This window comes from Strongylocentrotus purpuratus, unplaced genomic scaffold (genome assembly GCF_000002235.5).
Source record: "Strongylocentrotus purpuratus isolate Spur 01 unplaced genomic scaffold, Spur_5.0 spur5_scaffold_9, whole genome shotgun sequence".
NCBI lineage: Eukaryota > Metazoa > Echinodermata > Echinoidea > Camarodonta > Strongylocentrotidae > Strongylocentrotus > Strongylocentrotus purpuratus.
In genome coordinates, this window is record NW_022145615.1 from 20,652,383 (window position 1) to 20,672,315 (window position 19,933).

Sequence of the window (19,933 nt, forward strand, 5' to 3'; positions counted from 1 at the left end):
CATGAACAAAAACCACAACGGTATTCAATTGGGCGAGTATTACAAGTATAAAATGACAATGTTAATTTCATCTCATATAAATATCATTATTATTGGATGGAGTGTAATTGCAAAAATATACTTAAAGTTGTAAACTTTCTTCCAGGTATCCAGTATTCAATTTAAAAAAAAAGAATCATCAGTATTTTCATACATGTCTTTGGCTACACTGCCATCACTGACGAGGATGTTTTAAAACTTTTGTTTTCACGGAAATATACTTTTCAATGCAGAATGTTCATCACTCCTTGTTTTTCTTGTAGCTGTTCAATGTAAAGGACATCATCATTATATTACCACATAGTCATGCTCCTTCTAATAAAGATGTTTAATAACTACAGCAATATAAATACCAGAAAGTATAGATCAGTTTATGTCCTCTCCTTTCATATATCCTCTTAGAGAAAAAAATAAAGAACAAAGGTACAGTAAATTGATATTTCAGTTAATTATCAGATCACAGAAGAACAATGATGTAGCATAAATGAACAATTGTGCAGTTTTTACATTTCATTATTTTGTTTTTTAGTGCTGAGTTGACTTCTTTGATTATTATGTTATGCATATAAATATGTTTTGCAATATTGTGCTTTAAACAAATTTGGTGATGGGTATTTTGAGAAAAATAAACATTTTACAAACTACTTTTTGTATAGTATTTGTCTCTTAATATTGAATGTGCTTATATATTTTAGTAGTAAAGTGCAATGCCCCATTTGCCTAACATGTCATACCCCCCCCCCCCAAAAAAAAAAGAAGATCACCTGGATATTTATTGTTTTTATTGTTTATTTTCTTTCCTTTTCCCAATTGTTTTTCTTCTTCAGTTTGTTAGTGCTTGTTGAACCTTCACATAAAATGCTGTTATTTCTTTTTAATTTTTTAAGACCACTGCCTTCATAAATATAGCACCATGAATTGGATTTCACTCAGACTTATTTCTATTAAAACAATGTATAGTGGATATTTAAAGTAATAGAATAATTGATCTTATTTTAATCTCTTTCAATTCATGCTAAATCTATAGATTTATCATTTTTTTCTTCCCATTTGTCAATCTTTCAAATAGGTATACTGAATCATCTATTACCCCCCCCCCCCTCTGCTTATGCCTTGAACAAAATCATTATTAAATTATCATCATTAAAGTGGGCGCATGAAGGGGAAAGTATATAGAAAAACAATTTCTGGATAGTGAGAGGAGAGACGGTGATTATGATTCTGGCCTCTTGAAGTTGAACAGGCTAGAGGCACGTAGCATGAGTGTAAGAATCTTTCCCCCGATCGTTAATGGTTCTTTTAATGTCAAGTATACGTGGTACAATATACTGCAAAAGTCCAAAACTTCATTTTACAAAAATGATTATGAGTAAAACTAAATCTCTTCTTCTTCTCCTTCTTTTTCTTCTTCTTCTTCTTCTTCTTCTTCCTCTTCCTCTTCCTCTTCCTCTTCCTCTTCCTCTTCCTCTTCCTCTTCTTCCTCTTCCTCTTCCTCTTCTTCTTCTTCTTCTTCTTCTTCTCCTTCTCCTTCTTCTTCTTCTTCTTCTTCTCCTTCTTCTTCTTCTTCTTCTTCTTCTTCTTCTTCTTCTTCTTCTTCTTCTTCTTCTTCTTCTTCTTCTTCTTCTTCTTCTTCTTCTTCTTCTTCTTCTTCTTCTTCTTCTTCTTCTTCTTCTTCTTCTTCTTCTTCTTCTTCTTCTTCTTCTTCTTCTTCTTCTTCTTCTTCTTCTTCTTCTTCTTCTTCTTCTTCTTCTTCTTCTTCTTCTTCTTCTTCTTCTTCTTCTTCTTCTTCTTCTTCTTCTTCTTCTTCTTCTTCTTCTTCTTCTTCTTCTTCTTCTTCTTCTTCTTCTTCTTCTTCTCTTCAATCTACTCCTCGAGCTGAACGTGACTCCTGGCATTTTTCCCTTTTTGTTTTTCTATTTTGGTCACCATACAAAGTCTTCGAGCGCGCGTAATTTCAAGAAAGAAAACATCGTCTACAACAGGTAAAAATGTCCGTATTTTTAAGCCTCTGTTGCAGTCTAAGTCACATAAATTTGTTGGAGTAACAATTATCGGCATGCCCAATTATCTATCTCGTGATTAGTAGGATTGTATTATATAAACTTATCTGAGATCAAGTCAGTCAAGTCATATTGAAGACGATGTCTGTTTATGCCGCCGTGGCCGTGGAGGTGCGTCACGAGCTGCAGCGGTGGCCGAGCTTGCTTCCCCTGCATGATCTTCGGCGGCCTGGCGCTGGCAAGCCGCTGCACTCCACTGGGCGCGGCGCGGCCGGGGCGCGTTATTTTTTTATGCGGCACAGATTGGGGCATGGTACGTGTTGAGCCTATGGGAAGTACGTTCTTTCCCTTCTGAATAATGTCTGCACGTACGTGAGACTAGGCATGTTCGCTAGCGCATTAGCGCTGCGAAGAAGTTTGAATATCCATCGCGAACTATGTGTTTAGATAACATTCCTCTTCGTTTAAGTTAATTAAGTTTTATTGACTAATTATTGTGATGTTCTCCTTGTTGACATGCTGCCTCCTCTTCAGATTTTCAATTGCATTTTAATAGTAGATGTAATGATTTTCCATACGGTAGTGGATTACATGTAACACTATTAAAAACAGACCTCTACAACTAGTACGCACACGACCACTATTAGTCTGTAAATCAAGACCCCTTTTTTAAAAAAGCCCCAATCTGTGCCGCATAAAAAAATAACGCGGCCGGCGTTGTGAGCTGTGCACTGTGTCTGTGAGCTTTGAAGTTGAAGTAAATTATTTTCATTATTGACTGGCTTTGGAATTTGGTGGTTCCCTAATATAATCCAAATTCATGGCATGACAGACGAATCACGTCACAACATAACAGGAACAAGAATATAGGTTAGGGCGCTAGTGTAGTTCCGTATCCGTTTTTGTTGTTGAATTTTTTAGCAGTTTAATATCGATTCTTAGCAAAGGAATTTTAGCCCAATATTTTACTAATTTTAATCATAATCATATAGACCCTATTGCATTTTCCACCTGAATTTAGAATTAGATCACATCCGACATCGGGAAGCCTCCGTTTATATGTCAACGTCGTCGCTCAGTACCGTCTCCGCATAGCTCTGCAACTCAAACTGAAGCTATCAGTCTAAAATTAAGCAAACTTCGCGTATGCTTTATGGTATTACGCACATGCACGATACCATAAACTATACGAGAAGCTTGCATAATTTTAGACTGATAGCTTCAGTTTGAGTTGCAAAGCTATAGGCGCGGAGACGGTACTGAGCGACGACGTCGACATCGAAGCCCCAAACGGAGGCTTCCCGATGTTGGATGTGATCCAAATTCAGGTGCAAAATTCAATATATGATTAGAGGTCTATGATTAAAACTAGTAAAAATTGGGCTAAAATTCCTTTGCTAAGAATGGATATGAGACTGCTAAAAAAACGGATACGGAACTACACTAGCGCCGAATAGAGTAGATCTAGACCTGTAGGCGGTAGGGCCTATCCGCTTAGACCGAATTTTCCGTCTCTTTCGTTCGTTAGCCTCTTATTGGGGTAGGGTCGGCTCTCTCTTTAGAGACGGAAACCGTCTATACACATTCCCTTGATAACGCCACGGCCATTTCAGGTCGTAGCGTTTTGCCCCCAAAATCCCCCAAATGTCATTTTACCTCGTGCATATCCACATGTAAATTAGGCCTAGGCTATAATAAATCAGTTCCACTTACCAACTTGACTGAAAAAATCAGTTTAATAGTCCCTTTTTAGGAAATTATGGGTCAAAATCGAAATCCATTTTGAAAATCTTTTTCAACATGGATTTCGATTTTGACCCATAAATTCCTAAAAAGGGACTATTAAACTGATTATTTCAGTCAAGTTGGTAAGTGGAACTGATTTATTATAGCCTAGGCCTAATTTACAATATAAAATGCACGAGGTAAAATGACATTTTGGGGGATTTGGGGGGCAAAACGCTACGACCTGAAATGGCCGTGGCGTTATCAAGGGAATGTGTATAGACGGTTTCCGTCTCTAAAGAGAGAGCCGGCCGACCCTACCCCAATAAGAGGCTAACGAACGAAAGAGACGGAAAATTCGGTCTACTATCCGCTATGACCTAGTATGACTCTTAATTTGCAAGCACCTTGTGAATTGAATGTCGGAATGTCAATGTGATCAGTTTGTTTTATTTTTGTTTTTAAACTCATTTCAGCCAGCCAGCATCAGACATGGAGACATCAATCAACCTTGAACTTGATAGCTTTGGTGAGGAGGATGATGATGACCTTCCTGCTGTGACGAGACTCCCTGCATTAGACGAGGATGATGACAGAGAGAACTTTCTCAACACCAGTGGACAGCGTAATGAAGGTACCATGTTGGGGCATTAGTAAGGCATGAGGGTCTTAGTTACAATGTAGGTCATTCTATGATTCTTTATTTTTACTTGCATCAACATAGAACAACTGATGACAAAAGTGCTACTGACTTTAAAAATCTAAAATTCCATAACTTTCTTATTTTTTGTCCAATTTTGTTGAACCTTTCACTGTTTTGTTTGTTCAATTTTTATATTTGTATTCATTTCAAATTGCAAATAGGTCGGACTTACCCTTTAATATTTTTGTCAGTTGAATTGCACTGCCACTATGAAGTGCAAACAATTTCTGAACAAAATAGGCTGACTTCTTGATGAAGATAGGCCTAGACTAGAGAGTAAGACCTCACAAATATAGATAATCTTTTATGTCTTGATTATGTCAACTTTATCGAAGTGAACAGTAATTGATTGGCATGATTTTTCTTATTTCCTTTTTTGCTCAAAGTTATCTATTATAAATTATAATATATTTAAAAAATTCGAAATTGTTTTTTTTTAATTGCAAACAACTTAAGACAAATCAAGCCTTTTGTCTGTGTGAGGACCTATCCTGATCTGATTTTAAACTGAAATGACAGGAAAGTGGGAAACCATGACATGCCAAAATCAGAGGATTACTGTACGTTGGAATTGGTTATGTCAGAGGAAAATGCACCTGCAACGCTCAGGGGTCCTAAACCACCTCTCTAGTAGCAACTATCGTGCTGTTTATTACTTTATTCACTGTGTCGTTATATGATGTCAAGAGATCAACAGATAAAAAATACATATATAAATATAAACAGACAAATGTATGACAATAAATATAGATGAATTATAAAAAGTTAGGAAGGCAGTGGCCAACAAAAAAACCTTTAAGAAAACGAGATATAATATGCAACATAAAAACACATAAAAGGGAAACACAAGATAAGATAATAAATGAAGTACCTTAATACCTAGCTATAACTCTGTATTTTCTCATTTCTTTTAAAATGACTTCAGGGCTCCTGGACACCCTGCTGGATCCTGCAGGAGCTGAAGAAGGAGCTGATGCTGTCGGTAAGAGGGTGGTCAACAGGAAACCAATCCCTAAGCTGGACGCAACCAGGTGATTACATAATATATTGTCAGAACCAGAGGGAAGATATGGAGCGTTCAGTGACACAAAGATGTAACTCCATATTTTGCCCAAATGAGTATTTGATATCAAAATGTTCAGAAAGTTGTGGGCTTTCCAGGAAATACATACGGTAGACTTAACTCCACCCAACACCTCATTGAAATCAATGGCTAGTGAAACATAGACTTCACTCAACTCATTAAGGTGACACATCAACCACTTTTTCTCAAAATGGCCAAAATGGAGTTACATCTTTGTGTCACTGACCCCTCGATATATAATTTGGGGCTCTGGAAGGGAAGGGAGAGTAGGTGCTAGGTAATAAGATCCAATCAGAATGTGAAATAATGGCAAGGTGTGCTTTACCATACATGAGTCGTGAAACTAGGCTCTATTGATCAGAGCATTTGATGTCAGTCCCTTTTTTAACACAGACAAATGTATTTTGCATTTTGGTGCTGCTCGTATTCCTAATTATGGACACTGGATAGCATTTTGTAATTTAGAGCTGCTCATATTTGTGATTGTCGACAGCATTTTGCAATTTGGAGCTGCAGTATGATTGAAAATCAATATGTTGTAGGACAGAACCTCTTTTTCTGCAAACATTCTTTGAAAAATTGAAACCAATCTTGATACACAGTTTTTCATATTTATGGACATATATATTCAAAAATCAGTATAGAGAGGTCACTGTTTATTTCTCAGAGGGCATTACATAGAAAGTTCTTTATTTTAACCACTGTTTCTGCATCACCCATGAACCCTTTCCCTCATCACTGAAATATTTCTTCCTTCTTTTTCAGGCTGACTGGTGACAGGGGACTCCCTATTCTGGTGAAACACTTTGAAAAGGTCAAGTTCAAGGGCAAAGGTCATGAGGCATCTGACCTCGATCGCCTGATGAGGGTCATGGAGCACTGGGCGCATCGTCTTTTTCCCAAGATGCCTTTTGATGATGTGATCGAGCGCATTGAGAAGCTGGGTAGCAAGAAGCCCGTGCAGGTATAATTTTTATTTTGTTTTACACATGGTGGGCAGGAATACAAGCTCTGCATGATGTTTTGCTTGAAAATGCCTGCATTTGGAGGAATCCCATGTTAGATGTTGATTTGATTGATATATTAGGCCCAGGTACTTATCTGTTATTTCTACTACCTGTAGATTGCTTGCTTATAACTCATAACGAAAATTCCCAGCTCAAAATTCATAATTTACGTTCTGTTCATCTTCATAAAATTTCCAAATGAAAAGTAATTGAGAAGTTACAAAGGAAACTCTTGTAGTTTACTCGGGTAAACAGAATTTATATTTCCAGATGGATAATCTAAGAGTTATTCTTTATATACAGTAGCTTGTAGTACTCTCTGAAGAAGAAAAAACTGATATGAGTAATTGTTGTTAGACTATCTAGATGCATCATGCACACAAAAATATTGTCAGCAATTACATACTATTGTTTCTACCTCTCTTCTCTTTTCTTACAGACATGCATACGAAAGATTCGGCTTGATATGCCCTTATTGGATGAAGACTTTGTCACCAGAGGAGAAGGTGAATATTTGCTGATAAAAACTCTTCCAAAACTTTATTAATTTATAGACCAGTTTACTAACATATTCAAATTTATGCATACTTTTCAAACAGATTGTTCTTGACGGCCCAAAAGCTTGCCAGAGGCTTGCCCGACATAGCCATGAGTATATATGTCGACTATTCCGAGTATTAACTTTCATTCATTAACTTGTCACTAGGTCTCCATGAATGAAACATCCATACATTTGAATATACTGGTCTATTTTGCACACCTGTCCAATGAGTGTGCAAGGGAAACATTGATGAATTGGAACAAGGCAGAATTGGTATAGCAATTTTATCCAATTTGAGATAGCCACTTAGTATAGATAATTAGGTATAATCAATTTATCTATAGAAAACAATCAATATGAAATTACATTGTCCAATTCTGTCTCATAGATTTTGTTGCATTAATACTAGGTTTTTGAATAGTCCTCTGGCCACCATTTATTTTGCTAGTATGAAGAAGAAAACAAATTGAGGATATAATTCATTGTTCCAACTAAGTGACCACTGAAGGTAATACATACGATAGAAATACATACGATAGTATTCTGAACACACAGTTCTCGATTTCAAATATATTTTTTTTGTTTAGTTTTTATATATACAGCTTTTTTGTTTTGATGTTGAGAACAATAATGAGGTTAACTTTTAAACATGTTGCTGAATAGATGAACCTTCAATCAAACTGTAGTCATATGCTAAAGACATTTTATTAGCAGTTCAGATGATAGTGATAGCAGAGAAAGAGAGAGGGGTATATTAAAGATACATGTATTTACTAACCCAGTGTGAGGCCTCTATTCAATATTTATCTTCTGATTTCTTGTGTAGATGTTATTGAAGGAGAAGATGGTGAAGCAGCGACTGGTCTTGGGGATGATTTCCCAGCGCCTAGCTTCCCAGGCACCCAGCAGCCCCCTAGCACCATCAATACACCAAAGGTAAAGAATCTGTTTCCCATTCATGGGATCGGCTTAGAATGTAATGAGATGTTTTATCACACATCATCCTGCATGCAGTTTAAGCTTCTACCAACCTTAAACTTTAGTTCCCCAAGCTTTCGTTCACTCCTGTGGACTCTCTGAAGCCAAGTGATGATTCACACAGTTTCTTGCTTTCCCTCGTGATCACTGGAGCGAAGATGGATGGCAATGAATAGCCAGAGTCCCCATTCAGTGAACAATTAATCCTTATTCACCAGATGGATTCTTTTTTCACCTTTCTTGACCAGAAAATCAATTTTAGTAATGGTTACCCCAACCAATGAAAGTTTTCTGTATCATTATCCTGCATCTTTCAAAGTCTCTTGCGATGGACAAACTTTGTAAATTGTATGCCTCTGCCATTGCAGATGGTATAAGAGACATGACATTATTTTGGTTGTCCATTTATCAGTCAGTTCCACTTATTGTTACAGTGATATCGTAGTGTCACTTCATTAAACATATTTCAACCAATTTTGGATCAAGTATGTATAAGAATAAAAGGATAATTTATTAGATTTTGGTTTGTTTTCAGGGTGTTTAAGGACATTTGGTCAAATTACAAATAAATGGAAGAAATGACTAGAAGGTCAATTTAATAGACAACGAATGAAATGTAGGCGGGAGTTTATTAGAGAATAGAGAAACAGTTGCATTTATACAGTTTGTTATTACAATGTCTGTTAGGAGCCAGAAGGGCATGAAATCTGTTAAAAACAATATGAGTTTATGCCCTCCTTTCAAACAGGTGATATGAATAATGCAAAATCAGTTGCTCAAAATGTATGACTTAGATTTACATGCAAGCCATACTTGCTGCTTATAAATGGCTGTTCCTAGAAATTAATATTGATGTACTTTTGATTAATTCAATTTCCTTTCCCACTGATACCTCCAGGTTTCCATGTCAGATGAGCAAAGAGAACGCATCGAGCTCAACAAGCGACTTGCTATGGAACGTCGACTCAACAAGCAAAAGGAAGCGAAGAGTAGCCAAAAGCCAGCAGCCTCCCAGTCTGATGGTCTCAATGAAGCAGAGATACATGACCTCTTTGGAACTGGAAAGGCCAAGACAAGGGTAGAAGATGATGATGGGATTGATTCGGATGAGGACGAGATGGAGAGGGAGATGTGGGAGAGTCAGATGACAGGGGGGACGAAGGATAAGAAGGCTTCGCAGAAAGGAGCAGCTTCCGGAGAGGTGGAGATTGATGCGGATGAAGCGGAGATGGAGAACGAGATGTGGAATCAGATGACCCAGCCGGTGTCGACGCAGTCCCAGATGAGCAGATCACAAGAGACGACGCCCAAAGTAGCCAAGAAGAGCAACAAGAACGAGGGAATAATTGAGGATGAAAGCGATGCTGAGGAGATGAAGACGGCGAAAGACTCGCAGTTTGTAGGGTCACAGGATGAGGCACCTAAAAGAGGCAGGAGGAACAAGAGAGTTATTGATGATGACAGTGATGATGATGATGATGTGATGGAGATGGTCAAAGACTCCCAGACAGCTGCATCGCAGGTGATGCAATCCAAGGGAGCCAAGAAGAGGAGAGTTATTGAAGACGATGAGAGTGATGATGAGATGGAGGCGGAAGACTCCAACAAGATGACAGAGCTTCTCTCTCCTAAGCCACCCAAAGACGGTCCAGAGGAAACTTCTGCATCCAGATCATTGACAGGGTCACAAAAGAGCGTGAGAATTGATGGTGAGGAAGAGCCGGATGTTGTTGCTGAGGAGGATGATGATGATAAAAAGAAGGATCCCCAAAATGCTGAAGTTGAGAATGACATTTGCAATCAGATGACAGAACCGGTTCTTTCTCATAAACCCACAGACCCCAACTCTTTGCTGACGTCGCAGGAAACATCAAACAGCAACAGCCTGGATGAAGTCATTAATGATGACGATTCTGGAGAGATCTGGAATCAAATGACGGAACAAGTCAAAACACAAATCGTGAATGATTCACAAGCGGACGATCAGTCGTATAACGTATTGAAAAGCAAGAAGAGAGTCATTGAGGATGATGACGATGATGACGATGAAACACAGATAGACTTGGATATGTGTAACCAAGAAACAGAACCTGTTAACACAGGAAATTCTCAAGACACTGTGGAAACTTAAGGAAAGTCTTTATTGGGAACAAAAAATGTCACAAGAAAGCTTTATATATTTTGAAAATTAGGATTCTAAACTATATAGTAGACTATCTTGGATTTGTATAGAAATTCAATCTCTCCATGTATATATATATTGGGTGCATTTGACTGTTCCATGTGATTGCCCAGCAACATGAAGTAGATGCTACCTGAATTCTGAATACCCGGTATTGACAGGCGATGATGTGTTGATAGGAAATAGGGTACCTTCAAATGGAGTTTTCAATGTTCACATATATATCAAAAAGAAAATTAAACTGAATTTTAGAACTGTTGATGCTCTGATCAGTTATAATCAATGCAAACTTGTTGATATACTGTAGCTGCATTAGGCCTTTAAAAAAAGATGTTGTATTGCCCTTTAGGTGCCAAAACATAGGTCGGTCGGTCGGAAATCTTTTCTTCTTTTTTTTACTCCCTCTTTGGGCTGATATTTCTCTGTTTTTTTTTTTTTTTTTTTTTTAAAGCAGACCGTAGATTTCAAGATTTTGGGGTCGGTCGCAAGGGCAATACAACATCTTTTTTTTTTTAGGTCTTACCGATAATGTAATACATGGGTATTTCATTAATGCCTGTACAGTATGTGGTCATGGCAACATTGTTCAAAGTAAAAAAGAAAATATTGGTAAATGGTCAAACTGTATTTCCATAAGTTTCAATATTCTATGAACACACCTATAATGGTCTAAAAACAAAAAACAAATGTTGTGTTTTCTTAGATGCCTAGATTTTTGGGGAACGTACTGTAGTGTTACATGTACTTGTTTTATTCTAACATATTGTAACAATAATGCGCTGTTCTGCTTTATTCATGAAACAGGATTTAAACTTTCCATTCTTTACCGTATGTCATTTGAAAGATAACATTCTTCTGTACATATTTTAGTATTCACATGTAATTTGTAAAAAAAAAAAAAAATATGGTATTTCTCTACAGGACTTTGTCTTGTTTCTTGAAATGTTGATTAGCAGTTGTTGCTTTGACCCAAGATAATTCATAATTACCACCATTTTTGTTGGTTTTTATCATTTAATCATTAATAAGTCATTAAGTGTGATGTTATTAATCATGTAAATGTATGCTATAATTAAACAATATGCATATTGGAATTTATATAAAAGATGGTTGTGTTCCTCTTTTTTGTCACTGATTATTTTTTTGTAATTTAATTAGAAAAAGAAAGAAAAAAAAATTGTGTGAATTTTGGATGATATCTGAAGTTAACCAGAAACACTTCAAAACTAGTTTATGTCTATAACGTCACTTATCTATGATAATTATAAAAGGATTAAATATGCCTGCAAATAATATGGATATTAGTGCCGCCTGCCACTATATGTTAATGAGGTTTCAAGTTTTCTATTGACATTTAAACCCAAAGCTGGGTTAACCTGAAGAGACAGGCAGCATTTCGGGAAAACGTCCCAACTACCCCTAAATCGCATTAAAACGCGTACTTTACAATGAACAGACGTTCAAAAGGGATGTCGGCAAACTTGTACTGTTGATGGTTTTTGTGAAAAGATGCCCAGAAGTCTACTCTTGGCTAAAGTTGAGACAATGGTATAAGCGCCTGATAAATGTTATGTATTATTAATGTCCATAGTGAAATTGTCTCTGTTTTGGTTAAGCTCTGCTTTAGTAAGATTCAAGCTTTAACCCAGCTTCAGGTTTAATTTGTTTAGCATACATGTATGGATTATGGTTTTCATCCCATTAGATATCTCCTTCCTTCTTTTCTGCTTTTAGGTCTCTTATATGTCCATTTGTCTTTCAAAAAATATATACAGGTATATATATTTTATTAATTTCCAGTTTCCTCTCCCACTGTCCTTTTTTTCTTCTTCTTTTCTGACCTTTTGTCTCATCCTCTCTCTCTCTCCCTCTCCCATTCTCTTCTCTTGTCTCCCCTCTCCCTCCCCCTCTTTTTTCTTCTTGTCTCCTTTTTCTCTCTGTCCATTACTCATTAAAACATACACAAACAGCTGAAAAAGTGATAATGCAATCTAAAACAACTTGGTTATTGCTTAGGCATACATTCAGAATGTATTTATTACACATCACTTAAATTCTTACAGCATTTCCTCATGAGGAAAAATTCGCAACAAAACAAATACCACATACATACGGAAGGATACATCATCTCTCCAATTGTTTAATTTGCATACATACCAATATCTTAAACGCCCAGCAGTTAACACACAACCTCACATAGTTTTGTTTTCTTTTAGCTGCAGCTTGATTTGACTGAATCTACTGACAATACATCAAGGATTAAAAATTCTCAATAAAAAAGAAATGATGATACAGGATTGAAATTAAAACAACGATTCATTACAGAAAGTGGGTATCTATAGAGGTTCACATTAGCTCATTAATAAAAAAAGAATCTACTGACAATACATATGAGGATTAAAATTCTCATTAAAAAAGAAAAGACGATACGGGATTGAAATTAAAACGATGATTTATTACAAAAAGATGGAAAGTGGGTATCTATAGAGGTTAACATTAGCTCATTAATAAAAGGCATCCTAATTTCTTACTCTCAAGGTAGTATAATAGAAATTCTAAAAGACACTTGCGTTCCTTAATCTAATATAAAGCGAACCTCTTCAATAAAGATGTATTAAAAGAAGGGTCTTGGAAAAATTCAATTTATCACAAAATCTTCACTTGCGTATTAAGGTAATAGCTCTTAATCTTTTTTAAACGCGGTATAATTATGGTCAGTCATTCAAATATGTTTCATCTTTCACAATTTAAATTGGACAAATGAGAAGGTATACATGTATCCTACACTATTAAGACATCTTCAAATATGATAAAAAATAGCAAAACGGCATAAAAGCACATCATTTCTTAATTATTTTATGGTGAGTGCCTCTCTTAAGCACATTAAACATCAGGTAATATTCCCTTTTTTTCCCTCCATTTTGCTACATAACTCAGGTGAAGGTTAAAACAATAAATGTCCAAGGGAAATCTGGAATGGTTTATAACTTCCAACTACCATTTCATCACACACTTAAACAAATCTGAAGATTGTACATTAAATAATGATATCAAGTGCCTAAAAAAAAATAATTAAATATATTACTGTAGCGATCCTAGTACCGGTACTCATAATGTGGATGTTAAATTTTCCAAACAAAATACCTTATGCAAGAAAATCTACAACTTTTGTCTGTAATATATTGTTTTTCTTACATAACAAAAAAGTGTCATCTTGTTCCATTTCAATCAATGTGGAATGTTATTTTACCTAAAATTGACAAGGCAATAAAAAACATATTGAATGATTACAGTGGGAGTAGAATCATTTTGCTTTTCAGAAATGCTACAGAAGAGAGGAATTTAATGCTATATATTATATGCTCACTGCCTTTAGGTTAACAGATAAATGAACAATTGGGAGCAATGAAGAAATTCAAAATCTAGCAACAAGTGCATTTGTAGTTGCACCGATGATAGACAATTCAGAAAAATGTTGTATCCTAAAGAAATATGATGTATTTTTTGTGTCGCTACTTTGCTTCTTTGAATGCTAGTTACTTTAATTTAACATTTCCATATGATTAAGTAATCTACATTATTGAAGCAGACACTTACATACTTGACTATATATATAAGATATTTCTCTTATTGGTGCATTATTGTCCTACAGTACAGTTGCTTAGACCGACTGCGTGTGTACATGTACATGTGCTTTACGGCTTGTAAGATCCAAGTGCTTTACAGCCTTTCCAAGGGACATTAATCAACTCAAGATCATCTTAAAGATTCGAGAATCATCACAAAGTTAATGGAAATAATAACTGCATGATGCAACATTAAAATTCAGTCCACACATTAAAAACATTGCCAATTCAAACTTACAACTTCGAATATGATCCCAAGTTCAACTACCAACTACATAATTTTTTCAACAGCATTATTTAACTTGCATATTCTTTTCAAACAAATAAAATTGTTCACTTTGCTTTGACAAAGAGGAAAGAAGAGATCATGAAAATTAGGAGGACACACGAAGAAGAGAAAGAAGAATCAAAGATGGAAGATAGCAGGTTTTTACAAAAATATACATATAGTTTGATTTTGGTCAATGTATACACAAACAAGTCTGCTGCATATTTACACTCAATTCTAGCCTATATTCTCTAATTTCAACTACCTTTACTTTTTATTTTCAGAGAAAGAAATCATTGGCAACATATAGTTTAAGTTGTAACACTCGAGCGACACCTATAATTGAAGGTAAACATTCAGTATTATGGTCAGTGGTTATGAGTATTGTATAACTACTTCATCCCATAAAAAAAAATTAAAAAATCATTTAATAGATGAAGAAAACTAATCACACCAACAAGACGAAATGTGTACGTTTACTACCAGTTAAATGAAGTATTTGAAAATGGTATTGAATCCATAAATTCTGTTTCATACATCACAACCAATTTCAATGCTGTTTTTAAACTACCCGGTAGAAACATTTAACAATCGGTTAAAAGGAATGATGTAAATTTTACTTAACCTCACCAAGATTAAACAATTTCTAACATCAATTTCAAGAAAAAATATATTTTTACTTTATTTAAAGCAATTTTTTTTAGAGATGCTGAATGTCCAGCTGCTTTACACCTTTACATTTGATTTGCTCTTTGTAACAAACCTTTGAACAAGGGAATGATTAAAATATTTTCTTCTGACCTACCCTCCCCCTATAAACAAAAAATGAAATTTCTCTTAAGACATTGAAACCTTGAAAATTCATGCCCCCTTTGGATTAAACACTTACGTACACAGACCACTTACCAATCTTATATGCCAGTATACTTAAAATGCAGAATAATTGAAATACAACAAAGGCATGGATTCCAATATAAACATGTACATTTGCCATATTTCTTTCTTTGAAAAAAAAATTCTACTTTAGTAAACCAATCAGATACTTCAAACTGATTTTCTATTTTAACATACTAAGGGTATAAAATCATTGCACAATGAGTGGTTTACATGTACATTATAAACAAACAGAAATAAATATCATACATCGATGTAAACACACATACATACATACATAAAGATATGCCATACAAATTCTTCTGTTCGGATGGAAAATGACGATAAAACTTATTGTTTTTGTTCATTTCACATAATCTTGCGTTTAACAGGATAGGGTGATTCTAGGAAAACCATGCATTGGAGTTGGACTACCAACCCTCCTAGCACCCCACCCCCCACCCCCTGACTACCCCTATTAAACTAGTTACCTTAGGGGATTAGTTAATCACCTACAGGTAGTAACTAATGGTGATTGAGGGTAGTAGAAGTAGTAGTGCAAGTAGTGCAGGAATAGTCATTTGGGGGTAGCATTTCACAGGATAGTAGTTCGGGGGGGGGGGGGGGTGTTTCACAAAGATCTTAAGTCAAACTTAACTCTAAGTTGGACTTAAACATTATGGGGAGCCATTTGTAGCCTTAAAATAAAATATATTCAAAAGCAAAAATTAAAGTATTTTGGACTTTTCATAAATTCCACATCAAGAACATGAAATCTCCTTGATAATAGAATATATGAATGATTTTAATCAACATTTTATGCCTTTTACAATCACTTTTACAAAACATTTTCAAAGATGCTAATGGCTATCCATAATTGTTAAGTCAAACTTAGAGTTAAGTTCGACTTAGGATCTTTGTGAAACATCCCTCTAGTGTAATAGTCCATGGGACAGATGCTTGGACACAAGAGTAAAACATTGTTTGATTACTAATAATAGAATGGATTGTATAATAACAGTGCTGGGTAAAATATGTATAGTTCATAGTGCATTCTTTCCAAAAAGTGTATATTATTTACCACACTTTCCTATCAATTAAAACACAGTGCTGTGGAAGAAAATGACCAAGCACTGTTTAGCACTTTAAAATTGAAAAGAAAAAACATGGAATTTGGCAAACTTAACTGTAAATGCATCGATAACTTCAAAACTGAAATAAATAACCAAAATTTATATATCTATGTACACAATCATAGTATACAGCGATTCCTATGTACACCCCGTTTTTATTAATTACAAATTGCAATTTTTCTACAAAAAAAGAATGCAGTACCGATAAAATTTTGCCAAACATAATATATATACATAATGAAATAATTTTTCACATCTTATTCTTGCTTTACAAGGTTTAGTACGGACAATATATTATTTTCATCCAACAAATATTATCAGAGAAACCCAATGGTTAGTTCTGGCATGGTGGATTATTCCTATACACTGGCAAGCTTTAATGTACTAGGAAATGGTGTACAAACATAGGATATCAGAATAACATGTTTTCAATCAAAATTACTGCCGTATGGCCATCAATTATCATTGAAATCATGCCCCATTGTCACTTTTTTTACATTTCTAATTAATACTCCTGAGATATAATGACACTGTTAACAGAAAAAGGGCAAACTTGGAAATATATGAGAAAATTTGAACTAAAGTGGTAAAATTAACTTTATCTACATGCTAATGTCATATCTTCAATATTTTCATTATTTTTGTTTTCATTAAATTTTGATTTCTGATTGACATAAAACATTGACTTCCACTTATATTTTGAGCAAGAAAAAAATTGCAAAAGGTCGAAGTGACAATTTTAATGGCAATATAGATTACAATAGTATCATTATATCCCAGGAGTATTACATTAAAAAGTCTTTCAACAAATAAAAAAATAAAAAAAGCTATTAGCATAAGCTATAATTTGATTCAATTACATTGAGAAGATACTTGTGCTATAATTAAACAAAAGGGGGGGGGGGATTTCATTATCATAATATAACCTTGCAAGTACTCTCAATCTATTGGGTCACCATCATGGCTTCATGCTTCTTTCTGCACTCTACGACCAGATCACAGACAGATAGAAAGGCAATTTCTTCTCTTTTTTTTCAGCAACAGTTGGCATTGCTTCTGACAGTATCTGAAGCGTAGTATTCTGAGACACATGGTGTACCGTACACAATCAGCAAGTCCTCAAGCGTTTGCTGCAACTCTGGTGTCTCTATGCAGCTTATGATCAGTGGTACCCCCAGCCAAGCATCAACATGTAAGAGTGCAAATATTAAAGGGAGTGCAGCCTGGCGAGACTACATGTCTTTCCCGTGGCCTGACTCGGGGCCAATCGGGTATAATACGACTACGTAGGACACGACCGCATCAATCGCGTGCGTGCAACATACGCGAAACCGAAGTGTGAGGAGAACTTCAGTCTCTTTCACAAACGCTGACCATGTAGAGATTAAGTCACTGACTACGGTTAATCAAGTCCATTCGTTTACGTACAGTTGTCCAAAAGAAGACGTAGATGGCGTTAACCAGTATTTGCCATGCTGCACTCCCTTTAACATCGCTGCCTGCCCGCAAGAAGGCCATAAGACCTACCGTACGTATTGTCGCTGGTGGTAACGGCCTTTTTCAGGCAGCCAATGACCTTCTCTTTGCATTCTTGAGTCAAGACAGTTCTTTCTTGGAAGCGCAGTACATGCATCACAACTACTTTATAGGTGTTATGTGGTGAAACCTAAACCTACATGTATATCTTTTTTTAAGTGCATCTCAATAGAGTGAAGCTTTGGTATTTCTAAAGCCTATTTTTCATTATCATATCATGTCAGGGTTTAATTTTCTTTTATAAAATGGAGTGGGTGTGATCCACAACTCGTACCATTTGGGAGGCCAAGTACAACATTTAATATTTTGCACTTCTCATTGTTTAGACTCAAATCCTGCTGTATCATTATCCCTCTCCACCCATATGCAGATGCCCTGCTCTCAGCCTCTGGATGCTGACCTTTGACCCCTGACCTCTAGCGGAGGTCACACATGTCTGCCTTGACCTGTGCATGTAATATAGTACTGTGCACAATCAGTGACAATGGGTTTGTGATCGATCAAGAAGGCAAAAGGGGTTTCCTCGCCATCTCGGTTGGCGGCACTCAGGCACCAGGGAAAGATGGTGAATTTCAGTTCTGGAATGCTGTTTCTGTAGATGAACACAACAAATGCAAAATAGATTAGAGTCATTGTTTGATTTCACTGACAAGAACATACATGTATACAGAAATCAGTGAATCACATTTTTGAAGTACCGTAATAATAAAATAAGTCCATTCACAAGGTGTTCAACACTTTTTGTTCAATTGTGAAAGGTTTGTACTCTTTCATTGGTTCGAACAATGAGTGCATATCCTCCATCATTTAAAGGCATCGTTTTACAATACCAAATCTGAGATGCATGGCTCTAGGTGGTATCAGTGTCTGTGTCTTGATAATCAGACGGTCGATCGGCTTGTAAACGTCATGGGATTCCTGACTGGCCTAAAGGTTTATAATTAGGATTTGCAGCATGAGTTAAATCCAGGATTTTGTTGAAAATCTGAGACAAAGATACCTAATCCCTTTAAGAATAACAGTGACACCCCATTTTTCCCCCTTTTGCTCGTCAGAGATGTGCCCCAAGCCCAGAGAGAATCCTGGATACAGTTATGTCATGCATTAACCCCTTCTCTCTTTCTTTTCAAGGCTCTTATTATAAATATAAAAATACCACTTTGCTTTCAAACTCTGACCTGGCACTGTGCACTGTATATCGAAAAAGAATTGTCAATACACAGCACCTACCTTTAAAAATTTAGCTACACACACACACTATCATGCTTCCGATGCTGAAACTGTTGTCCCCCGGACGGGTGTAGCCGTCGAGGGTATCCTCAATGGTGCTGACGACTGTCCGTTCTTCTTTTCGTGTAACGAGTTCTCATTAATGGAACGGTGAGGCGAGCCATTGTCCGTTTGCGTCATGGGACACAGTTCATCGGCTTCTTCGTCTACTTCTGAGTTGAGCCGCTCCATGGAACGTAGCGGCACCTTCTGAGATGCGTCCCGATTCCTAAGGAATGAATTTTTTTTTTTAAATCAAAGATTAAACGCACTGTTTAACATTGTTAAATCTGAGATGTATGGCCCTACGTGTTTTCAGTGTCTGTGATATGGTGTTTTATTATCTATATAAGGCTACCAAGTGGTACAATAGATCAGTGTATTCAATATCTTTAGTGCAGTACCCGGATGACTGACCAATATTGTTTACGTATCGCTCAGTCATCCAGGAACTTCAACTATCGATATCGATATCATGGCGATATCATGGCGATATCATGGCGATATCACACAAAAATAAAGCCATATTTACTGAGGTTAGTCAAATTTTGTTATTTCGCTTTGTTTCCGTGTGATACAAGAATATATTGATCTCGCTAAGAGAATATTAGACTCGTTTTAACTCGTCCGATATGGTCATTTGGGCGGATGGGGGGAGGGTTGCGAAAGTATGCAACTATGTCTTACCTGTTCAAGTTGGACGGGGAATAGTTCTTTTTCCTCTTTTTGCAGCTAAGGAAGAGTGCAATGCACGTTGGGATATTGCAGCAGCACACGATAAGCACCGATGACAGGATCCAGGGATAACAGATACTCAGCTCCATCCTGGGACCTAGATACGACAGAGAGAGAAAGAAAATAGAGGATTATTTAATCAGTTTTTCGAACTATTAAAGGAGATTTGACATTTGATTGCTTTTTTACTTGTAACCATCTAAGTATAGATAGGTATGACCTTTGCAAAAGAAA

The 19,933-nt window shown here is 36.1% G+C and overlaps 2 protein-coding genes across 8 annotated transcripts in view; one reads left to right on the top strand and one right to left on the bottom strand.

Moving 5' to 3' along the window:
* The first annotated feature begins 1,859 nt into the window (after positions 1 to 1,859).
* Positions 1,860 to 10,647, top strand: LOC100890739 (otolith matrix protein OMM-64). 3 transcript variants are annotated; one of them, XM_030976447.1, is made up of 7 exons: positions 1,860 to 2,021; positions 4,241 to 4,398; positions 5,393 to 5,498; positions 6,317 to 6,515; positions 6,998 to 7,064; positions 7,926 to 8,035; positions 8,976 to 10,647. In XM_030976447.1, exons 2-7 carry the CDS (start codon positions 4,257 to 4,259, stop codon positions 10,206 to 10,208), a joined length of 1,857 nt encoding a protein of 618 aa, XP_030832307.1. In that variant the 5' UTR covers positions 1,860 to 2,021; positions 4,241 to 4,256; the 3' UTR covers positions 10,209 to 10,647. The 3 variants fall into 3 exon arrangements, with proteins under 3 accessions (XP_030832307.1, XP_030832308.1, XP_030832309.1); XM_030976448.1 differs by having other exon boundaries at positions 1,930 to 2,021; positions 4,245 to 4,398; XM_030976449.1 differs by having other exon boundaries at positions 2,012 to 2,029.
* Positions 10,648 to 17,999: 7,352 nt separating this feature from the next.
* LOC100889734 (semaphorin-4D) overlaps positions 18,000 to 19,933 on the bottom strand; it is a 50,440-nt gene continuing 48,506 nt past the window's right edge. For all 5 annotated transcript variants that reach the window (XM_030977283.1, XM_030977282.1, XM_030977286.1 and 2 more), the window contains 3 exons: positions 19,652 to 19,796; positions 18,926 to 19,193; positions 18,000 to 18,287 (listed from right to left, as the gene is read on the bottom strand). In XM_030977283.1, the coding sequence (XP_030833143.1) occupies positions 18,956 to 19,193; positions 19,652 to 19,796 (383 nt within the window). In that variant the 3' untranslated portion in view covers positions 18,000 to 18,287; positions 18,926 to 18,955. The remainder of the gene's footprint in view (positions 18,288 to 18,925; positions 19,194 to 19,651; positions 19,797 to 19,933) is intronic.

Coding starts and splice junctions, on each gene's coding strand:
- LOC100890739 (XM_030976447.1), top strand. CDS start 4,257: ATGGAGACATCAATCAACCTTGAACTTGATAGCTTTGGTGAGGAGGAT. Junction 6,516..6,997: donor GTAGCAAGAAGCCCGTGCAG/GTATAATTTTTA, acceptor CTTTTCTTACAG/ACATGCATACGAAAGATTCG. Junction 7,065..7,925: donor CTTTGTCACCAGAGGAGAAG/GTGAATATTTGC, acceptor TTTCTTGTGTAG/ATGTTATTGAAGGAGAAGAT.